The sequence below is a fragment of the Sorghum bicolor genome, chromosome 6 (assembly GCF_000003195.3).
Source record: "Sorghum bicolor cultivar BTx623 chromosome 6, Sorghum_bicolor_NCBIv3, whole genome shotgun sequence".
NCBI classification, from domain to species: Eukaryota; Viridiplantae; Streptophyta; class Magnoliopsida; order Poales; family Poaceae; genus Sorghum; species Sorghum bicolor.
The window spans coordinates 48,907,901-48,918,625 of NC_012875.2; the positions used below are offsets into that span (position 1 = coordinate 48,907,901).

The window sequence follows — 10,725 nt, forward strand, 5'->3', positions numbered from 1 at the left end:
TGTTTGATTCTCAGCTGTGGAAGGCTAGGCTTAGATAGTACGAATGTCATATTTGATTTGTCTGTTCCTTCAAAGCGGAGCTCTACTGAGAAGATGTTTGTTTGCAAGAGTATGATGACCTTGGATTTGAACATGGTGACTTTACCACCCCAACATCGTCTTTGGCAGTTCATCGAACATATGGAGGGTGTCGGTCCGGTGAGCTCTGAGTGTCGGTCTGGTGGGCTCCTCCTCCTACCGCACCGCCCAGGGATGTGTGGATCCCCGAGGGCGATGCCGAGGCCTGCCGCGTAGTGGTGCGCCTTGAGAAGGGGGAGTCGCGGTGGACCTATCGCGCCTCACAATGGTAAAGAAAGTTGTAGGCCGAGTGGGCGGAGGTCATGGAAGCAAGAGAGGGGCCACGCTGATCATGGTGTCGATGGCTACCGACAGAGGAGGGGGAGCATTGGCGAATCCAATACTAGGGCCACTGGGGCCATGGCCCTAGTCGTGGCCCAAGTAACCACGGAGCAGTTCTTCTATTTCTTGGCCCATCAAATGCCAGCCAACTGAAGTGAGGTAATCCGGCTAGCGCTCAGTCGCTCACTAGTATCACATTGGAGTCGCGCCTCGTCTCGCTCGTGGAGTCGCTCCACCCGGTGCATAGAGCCAGTCAGAGTCAGGCAGAGTGCAGGCCGTCTAGCAGGAGCAACAGTGACATGCTGCCCTGGTGAGTGGCTTCCTTAGGCCACGCATCCATGCTCAAAGCTCACGTAGTCGCAGGCCGTCACGGAAGCCGCTGCTCCCCTCCACCGATTTGGCCTCATTTGAGGTATTTTTCTACTCCAATTTTCAAATCCCAACTATTAAAATTTATAGTAGACTTGTAGTGTACTAGCATCAATTCAACAGGTTGAAAAAACAAAGTGAAGGCTTCATCTTGGATGGATGTAGCAGGTGTTATATTAGGCTAGGAACGTTGTTTCATGTAGAGAGAGATGAAGAAATTGGGATTAGGTACTCAGCTCGGCGCTTCAGCTGTAGTTTAATTGGTCTTTGAGAAAAAATACAAAATTTAAGTGATTTAGCTTTTTGGTGATCGATGTTGATTGTTTTATGATTTAGTCCTATATATCAATTGTTTCTGATCATTCACCTATGTGGGAGTAGTGGGGTAGTTATCCTAACCGGAAATAAGTGACCCTAGTCTTGAATAATTTCTAGCTAGATCCCACTTAGGGGTGGAGGGTGCCCCCCACAGCAGCAGCGTCATCGCACTACTGCATATAGAGGCTTTGCCGAGAGCCCCAGACGCTCGGCAAAGGCAATCTTGCTCTCGGCAAAGCCTTTGCCGAGAGTCCCTCTCGGCAAAGGCCTATCAGCACATCTTTTATCGGCAAAACGGTCTTTGCCGAGAGTCATTCATCGGGCTCTCGGCAAAGGGTTTGCCGAGAGCCAAACCAAGCTCTCGGCAAAGAAAAGTAGCCGTTACGGCTGTTGGCGGTTGACGACGACTTTGCCGAGAGCTACCTGACCAAGCTCTCGGCAAAGAAATTTAATTTTTTTTTCTAGAAAAGGTCTTTGCCGAGAGGTGGCAGGAGTGCTCTCGGCAAAGTATTAAATTTTTTTTTGGAAACCTCTTTGCCGAGAGCCTCCAGGAGGGCTCTCGGCAAAGCTGGCTATTTGGCCATGCAGGTGGGCTTCTTTGCCGAGAGCCCTGGCCCTGGCTCTCGGCAAATCGACCATTTTTCAGCTTTGCCGAGAGTCCCTCTCGGCAAATCGACCATTTTTTCAGCTTTGCCGAGAGGTGCTCTTGGCAAATGGACCAAAATATTTTTTTTTCTATTTTTTCATCCAATTTCCACCGAGAAGATCATATGACACATATATTTCCAGAAAATCATATATTTCACATCCAAGAGCCTATAGCTCACATAATCGACATCGATGACAATATATACCACATAAATGATTATTTCCATCACTTTGTCTATCGTAACAAGTTCAAATACTCCAAACTAAAGTCACATACATCCAAACTAACTCCAACATGTTCAATAACCACATTCCACAAAGTTCACATGTTTAAACAAAATAAATCCATCACCACATAGTCCACATGCTCCAAACTGTGTGGCCTGTGTGGCCTGTGTGGCCTATGACGCCACAATATACCTGTGTGGCAAGCATAGGAGATATAATAAACCTGTGTGGCCTGTGACGCCACAATATACACATCTTCTCCTAGATAGGCAGAATCCTGTCGAATTTCGACAAGGCTGAGATGAGGGGTCTTTCTTGTTACTGTAGGATCAAACCAATAGCATTTGAATATGACAGCACGAAGATTTGTGCGTCCATAGAATGAAATTTCAAACATTTCTTCAACTCTTCCATAATAGTCTAGGCCATCAGTGCCAGGCGTCAAAACTCCACTATTTGTGGTTCTTCGATTGGGCCGACTTCGCTCATATGCTGATGTGTGAAATCGATACCCATTGACATCATAACTAGTATATGACTTAACCTTAAAGGCTAGACCGCCGGCAACCTGTCTGAGCTCATCACTCATAGACGCATCGGTGCGGGACTGCAAGTTCAAGCAGGATAGATTGCTCTATTAGTTGAACATACGAGGTACTGAATAAAAAGAGGTATTTTCAACAGTACCTTGGTTTTGAACCAACCAATGAAATCAGGGCTCCCTGGCCCCGCACCCTTTGAGAGAAGGGTATCTAATTCTTACGGGGTAGGGTCCCTTGCTTGTTGCCAGTACTGATGAAGAAATTCCCTGTAACGAGAATCGGGGTTAGAAGGAGAATTCTAAGGAATTATTGAAACTAGTCTGTTAAGAACTTACCCAATGTACGGGTCCACCTCGTCAAGGTTGGTCAAGACATATAGCATGATACAACGCCAGTCTTTCATCGTCAATTTCTTTGTGGTTGGTGCACTTGCCCTTCCAAGTTGCCCTCTGAAAAGGCTTAGGGTCGATTCATTTTCGTCTTCATTGTAACGAGGGGTTGGATTATGCACGCTTGGAAGCATCTCAGAATAGTACAATGTTGTGAAGTTTGAAACCTCCTCCAAAACGAATGCACTTGCAATGGAAGCCTCAATTTTGCCTTTGTTTCTGCATTTTTTGCGAACAGTCTTGAGTGTTCTCTCGACTGTATAGCACCAATGGCCCTGCACAGGCCCCCCCCATTCGTGCCTCATACGGAAGGTGCAATATCAAATGTTGCATCGGATTGAAGAAGCTGGGTGGAAAGATCTTCTCTAGCTTACAAAGCAAGACAGGTGCCGCTTTTTCTAAGTCTTTAATCACGGTCCGAGATATTTCCTTAGCACAAAGCTGTCGGAAGAAGAAGCTCAACTCTGCCAACACTATCCATACACCCTCAGGGACAAAGCCTCGAACCATCGCTGGAAGAAGCCGCTCAATCCATACGTGAAAGTCATGACTCTTCATCCCGTTGACTTTTAGAGTACTTAAGTTCACTCCCCTCCTCACATTCGCTGCATACCCATCAGGGAACATTAGCGTCTGAATCCATTGAAGGACTTCCCTCCTTTGTTTGGCAGTCAAGACGTAATCAGCCTTAGGTCGTTTCCAATTCTTTCCGTTTGCAGGAGGCCGCATCTCTTGAGATGGCCTATCGCATAACGTTGCCAGGTCCACTCTAGCCTTAGGTTTGTCCTTTGACTTTTCAGTTTCCATCAGGGTTGCCCACAGTGCCTCGGCGACATTCTTTTCAGTGTGCATTACATCAATGTAATGTGGCATAAGAAGATCCTTATAATAGGGGAGCCTCGTCAAGCCCGACTTATGAGTCCACATATGATGCTCATTATACCCTTCGAAACGATCAACTCCTTCCTCAAGCATGAGAGCCTCTATCTGATCATAAACCTCAGCACCAGTGAACATTTGCGGTTGAGGATCTGTCACTACAACACCTTTCCTAAAGTTCTTAATGTCATGACGAAATGGATGGTCAATAGGGAGGAATTGACGGTGTTGGTCAAAAGACGAATACTTGCCACCCTTGTTGAGCCATATGAACTTCACACGATCCTTGCATAATGGACATGGGAATTTACCGTGAACACACCAGCCACAGAATATACCATACGCTAGGAAGTCATGTATGGAGTACTGGTACCAAACATGCATTTTGAAGGGCTTCTGTGTAGCCCGATCATATGTCCATACCCCTTCGTTCCAAGCACTGATTAATTCATCAATCACAGGCTCCATGAACACACCCATATGTTTCCCTGGGTGCCCAGGAATTATCAACGACAAGAATATGTGCTCACGTCGGAAGGCGACACCGGGGGGGAGATTGAGTGGGATAACGAACACAGGCCAACATGAGTATGGGGCAGCCATCAATCCATAGGGATTGAACCCATCTGTTGCCAGCGCAACACGCACATTACGAGCCTCTTCTGCTTTGTCATGGTGAATTTTATCAAAGTGGACCCATGCTTCACCATCAGCCGGATGCACCAGCTTATCAGGATTGTATCGTTTGCCCTCTTTATGCCACGTCATCTGTTTCGCACATGTCTCGCTCATGTATAGCCGTTGGATCCTCGGAACGAACGGGAGGTGGTGTAGGACTTTGACGGGGATCGCAAGTTGTTTCTTCTGGCCATCCCCAGAGTCAGCCTCTAGATATCTGGAGGAGTTGCACTTTGGACAGTATTTTGCATCCTTGTAATCTTTCCTAAATAGAACACAGTTTTTTGGACAGACATGTATCTGCTCGTAGGGCATCTTAAGTCCAGCAAGGAGTTTCTGGCACTCGTACAAGTTCTTTGGCAGAACGTGGTCAGTTGGCAGCAGGCTACCAACCACAGTCAGCATTACATTGAAGAATTCTCGACTCATGTTAGCATCGGACTTAAACGCCATCAAGCGTCCGATGGCATCGAGCTGACAAATGTCAGTTTGACCGTGAAGAGGTTTCTGTGCTGAAGACAACATGTTGTAGAACGCCTTTGCACATTCCTCGGTCTCCTCATCTGCACGTCCATCAAAGAACTGTGCCTGCTGATAGTCATCTAACATGTCTGCGACCCCGGCATCATCATCAACATGCTCGATGCGTGGTCTGACGACCTCCTCTCTTGTCCGATGGGCTTCACCATGGTAGACCCACCGAGTATAGTTCGGCATAAATCCATTCTTCAGAAGGTGTTGACCCATTCTTATCTTGTCTTGCCATCTCCTATTTGCACATTTCATGTAGGGACACAACACTCTATTGCTTCCTTTCGTAGCCGGTCCAAATGCACTCTCCAAAAAAGCCTCAGTCTTCGTGGACCATTCATTGGTGAAATCAGTCTAACTTCTACGGCCCATGTACATCCACTGACGATCATCCATCCTCTAACATATATAGCGACGAGTAATGTGACTTGCAGATAAAAGGTGTACCTAACATCTAATAGGATAGGATAGGTCCTAATCCCACCCGCGTATGCGTAGTAGGGTTAGTTTCCATAGTCTGCTCTGATCCGAGACAGAATTTCGGCAGCACCTCCCCGCTGTTCTCCAGATACACGTCCTACCATGGAGAGTGTGTATCCGAAGAACAACGTCGAGGTGATGCCGAAACTCTATCTCGGATATGAGCAAACCATGGAAACTAACCCTACTACGCATACGCGGGCTGTCCAAAGAACGTGGACAATCCGAAACTGATACGGTCAGAGAGATATGCAGTAATCTGCATACCTCCAACCGTACCTATTTCGGACGGGAGACGCCTAACTGGGTCACGTGATCTACGACAAGAAACCCTAAACCCTAAAAAAGAATGCAGGAAAAGTAGAAGATGCGGGACGAGAGGGTATACCTAGTGCGAAGGTGTAGCAGAGACACTCCGGGTCCGCTCCTATGCACACACCTCTCTGCAAAATGAAACACCACGTTTAAGGTCAAATTTTCGGCAGCACCTCTCCTGCGTGGAGAGGAACCCAAATCCTGCAAAAGCAACGACACGATGGCCGGTAACCACAAATCATATCAACCGAAAAGGCACGAAGGCCGACACCATCCACCATCATCAACACACTAACACCACATGTATATCAAGTCACTACTAACTACTAACTACTATTAACTAATAAAACTAAAAACTACTATAACTACTAACTACTAACTACTATTAACTAATGAAACTAATAACTACTATAACTACTAACTACTCTAACTACTACTACTAACACTACACACACTAGTACTAACACTACTGACCATTACCTTGGTGGCGGTGGAGTTGGCCGACGCGGTGCTCCGACGACGACACGGATGGCCGCCGATGACGAACAGCTCCGGCGGTGGAGCCCCTCCTCTCTCTTCCTCCTCCTCCCTCCTTCCCCTGCCTGCTCCTCCCTTCCTCTTCCTCTTCTGTCTCCTCCCTCTCGGGTGGGTGGCTGGCGGTGGGCACTGTGGGTGGGGGGCTGGTGGGGGCGAGTGGGAGGTCGGCGAGGGCGGGCTGTAGGGGGCGAGCTGGGTGGCAGCGGGGAGCGGCGGGGTGGACGCCGCCGGCCCGGACGCGGGTTGCGGGCAGGGTGGCGGCGGGGAGGGGGCGGAGTTGGGGCGGTGGGTGGCGGGACGGGAGGCGGGTGGAGGCCGCCGGCACGGAGGCAGAGGCCGGCACTTTATGATGTGTGCATCACATGTGGAGATGTTCAGGTTTCTGAGGGTCCGACGTGACGCCGTGCACGAAACTTTCTCAAAATTTTACCACAAGCTACACATGACATGTGATGACACCTCATAAAGTTTTGCGATTTTTTGAACTCGTTTGGATTTTCTATAATTTAAAACATATTCCGCACCGTCTCAAAAGTCAGGGTTCGCGAATGAAACGTGCGAGAGCTAGGGTGTCTTCGTGCACACGGCCTTGAATTAGCGTAAGTACCATGAATATCGACATTTCGTGCATAGAAACGCGTGATTTCATGCACTTGAAGTTCTTACCAATATTTTTCAACAAACTCACTTAAACAAAAAAAAAGCAAGAAATATAGCAAAATGTCTACAAACTAATCCATACTTTGACATGTTGTCACAGTAAGTGTAAGAAGGTCAGAGAAAAAGTTTGGTAGATAAAAACAAAAAAAAAGAAGTTTGCCGAGAGCCCTTGCCCTAGCTCTCGGCAAATACACCTCTTTGCCGAGAGCTAAGCCCTGGCTCTCGGCAAAGACAAATTGTTTGCCGAGAGTTTAACGTTGCTCTCGGCAAAAGGAATGGTGTTAACCCCGTCAAGCTCTTTGCCGAGAGCTCTAACCAGGCTCTCGGCAAAGAGTCCACTATGCCGAGCGTCTGCCTATGCCGAAAGTTGTGCTCTCGGCAAAGACCTATTTGCCGAGAGTATTTGTTCACCGAGAGTCACTGTTGGCAAATTTCGTGTTTGCCGAGAGCCCGATAGGATGCTCTCGGTAAACTTTAAAGCTCTAGGCAAATCTAGTGTTTCCCGTAGTGTCGAACAGCGGGGAGAGAGGTGGACTCGCGTGGTGGCCTGCGGGTGGAAGTGGAAGGCCATGGCCATGGGTGGCAAGCTACGGGAGGTGACCGAAGCACTCGCTCCAGCGCTCCCGCGAGCCACTACCGCTCGAGCGAGCCTGCCCGCCTAGAAACGGACTTTCATCGCATTTTCTGGGAGCCAAAAGAGAGAAGAAGAACCGCATGCCACGGACCTCACAGAAAACTGTGCCAAGTAAATCAAATAAGAGGAGTTGTAGCTGGATAGCCAGGCCAGAGAATTTTGGCCCATATCAAACGCGTCCATAGAATCGATGTAGAGCTCGCCGTGTTGATGATATATTGTTAAATACATCATCAGCAATTAATGATATCTTTCGTCTCCTATCCATCTCTTACGATTAACATAATAGATATAAGTGGAATAACGTAAAGACAGAACGTAGAGGAAGTACTGTTGATAGTCTCTAAATATTAATATTTACGGCGTAGAGCTTCCATGTAAGGCCCTGTTTAGTTTCCCACCCAAAAATTTTTCATCCATCCCATCGAATCTTTGAACACATGCATGGAACATTAAATGTAAATAAAAAAATAAACTAATTACACAGTTTAGTTGAGAATCGCGAGACGAATCTTTTAAGCCTAGTTACTCCATGATTAGCCTTAAGTGCTACAGTAACCCACATATGCTAATGACAGATTAATTATACTTAATAAATTTGTCTTGCAGTTTCCTGACGAGCTATGTAATTTGTTTTTTTATTAGTTTCTAAAAACCTCTCCCGACATCCTTCCGACACATCCGATGTGACACCCAAAAAATTTTCGTTCCCAATCTAAACAGGCCCTAAGCATAGGCTGTACATGATTTATTAGATCTATTAGAGTTTAGTATGTAAGAGCTTTCCTCCTTTGCTCTCTCGCTACAATTCTTACTGTGTGTTTTTCAACAGTATATAATTTATTGGCATACACGCACGGCGATGGATAGACTAGTCGATCTCGGACAGAGGGACGGCCGCCGGCGGCGGTCAGCCGTAGCAGCGCATGGGTTCAGTGCAGCCCTTCTCGGCGGACTGGCCGCCCTTCTCCAGGTAGCGCTGGTGGTACTCCTCGGCGGGGTAGAACCGCTTCGCCGGCAGGATCTCGGTGACGATCTTGTCCTCCCACTTCTTCTGCTCCTCCGCCAGCGACTCCTGCTCCGCCGTGTAGTAGTAGATGCCCGTCCGGTACTGCGTCCCGACGTCCTTGCCCTGACCACCGACGGCAGATCGATGATCGATCGAGAGGTGCTCGACCTGAACCTGAACGTACACAGATCGATGATCGGACGTACGTACCTGTCTGTTGAGCGTGGTGGGGTTGATCTTTGCCCAGAAGACGTCGAGGAGCGTGGTGTAGGGGCAGGCCTTGGGGTCGTAGTGCAGGCGCACCGCCTCGGCGTGCCCGGTGCCGTGGCCGCAGACGAGCTCGTACGTGGGGGCCTGGTGGTGGCCCTGCGTGTACCCGACCTCCGTGCGCGCCACGCCGGGGAGGCGCTGGTACGTCAGCTCCACGCTCCAGAAGCAACCCGCCGCGAACTGCGCCAGTTCCAGGCCATCGCCCGCCGGGGCGTCCGTGTCCGGTGCCAGGTCCAGGGCCGCCGGCGGGTTCGCGGCGCCGCCGTCGATGGCAGTGGAGCACGACGACGACATGCCGTTGGTTCTAGTGGGTAGTGGCTGCTGGCCTTGCTTTGGAGGTTGGACAAACTACAAAAGATCAGTGGCCTTCGTCGCTGTGAGGGCTGTGTGCTACTGCTCTGAATCTGATCTATATATCGGACACTGCTTGGTTGGTCTTATATTTTAAGCACTTCAGCTGGTATTCAGGCCGCCGGCGCTTTCTTTCGCATTTTTTTTCTATGGATGTCGTCATCCTAAGCGAGGACCGATTATGTTTAGCTATTTGTTTGTATTGAATATCTTGTGCTATCAAAATCCAAGCACGTTGCAGAAGAAAAAGGCTATTTAACGGCCTTCACGAGAAATGAGGTGTGAAGAAAACACCTCTGTGTGGTACGAGCGTGTGTGGATTATGCACGTCTATTTAGATTTATAGCGAACTCTTTTAGAAAAGAAATGAGATATAAATGTTGCGATCTATTTAATTTTTACTCTTTCTACAAAAATCAAAAGGTATAATTTATTTATAATGGCCATAATATCTATAATATAAGTTAATGTTGGCAGAATATGGTAATGTCCTTTTAACCCTGTATTGAATTAATTAAAAGAGCAATCTTGATATATTTTCCTGTCGTTGCAAAGAGCCAAAATATTCACTCATAAATATATCACAACTTAATTTTCATAGTATTGAATTTGTGGGTACAATTAAATATCCAGTCCATTATTTCCTTTAAGAACCCATAAAAATTGTAATTATAATTCTGATTAAAGTCGAGCATGTTCGCATCTGAAAAGTCATGGCTAAAAATACTGTTCGCTGATTTATTATAAGAGAACAATATTATTGGCCAGTAAAAAAAAAGTAAGACTTATAGGACAAGCGAACATGCTCAGTTTGTCAACTCATGATATGACAACAAAACTCTCAATTTTAAGATTCGAAAATTGCACTAAGACTTGTTAAGAACCAGTTTGTCAACTAATGATATGACAACAAAAACTCTCAATTTTAAGAATCGGGAATTGCACTGGTAGTGTTGTGCAGTTTCAAGATATTTATTTAGATTGGATCTAGACAACAAACTATTCAATATTGGAGCAAAAAAATAAATAAATAGTTCGACGTTTCACCACTTCTTGCCGTCACAGAAAATCAAATGGTTTGGAGCTGTGATTTAATATAGACCACAATTTCTGGGTGTATACCGGTACAATTTTCATTGACCTACAAATACAGGTCAAGTGTACATAAACCAAATGAAACAGCAAAAATGTCAACAAAAGGACAGAAAAAGTCGATAGAGCGTGGAACACAAACAATGAGAAAAAAAACATACGATTCGGCTCCAATCAATCAATTGGCATCATGCTTAGCAGATCAGGCCATGTCTACATCAGAGTATATTGATGGTTTTCTCTCCTTTGAACCTCATGTCCATATTGTGGGCCCTTTTGCCTCCATTGATCCTGATCATACATTAACAATATCTATGAAAACGGCCGGAAAGAGGGGCAAAATACCCTCTCTAATTATTTCCTTCACCGGATTAGCTCATGATTTTATATATTTGT

The 10,725-nt window shown here is 46.8% G+C and overlaps 1 protein-coding gene across 1 annotated transcript; it reads right to left on the bottom strand.

The window, feature by feature from the left end:
• Positions 8,295–9,320, bottom strand: LOC8058738 (peptide methionine sulfoxide reductase A2-1). The gene is made up of 2 exons (XM_002448019.2): positions 8,827–9,320; positions 8,295–8,739 (listed from the first exon to the last, which is right to left on the bottom strand). The coding sequence occupies exons 1-2, from the start codon at positions 9,178–9,180 to the stop codon at positions 8,518–8,520; spliced, it is 576 nt and encodes a 191-aa protein (XP_002448064.1). The 5' UTR covers positions 9,181–9,320; the 3' UTR covers positions 8,295–8,517.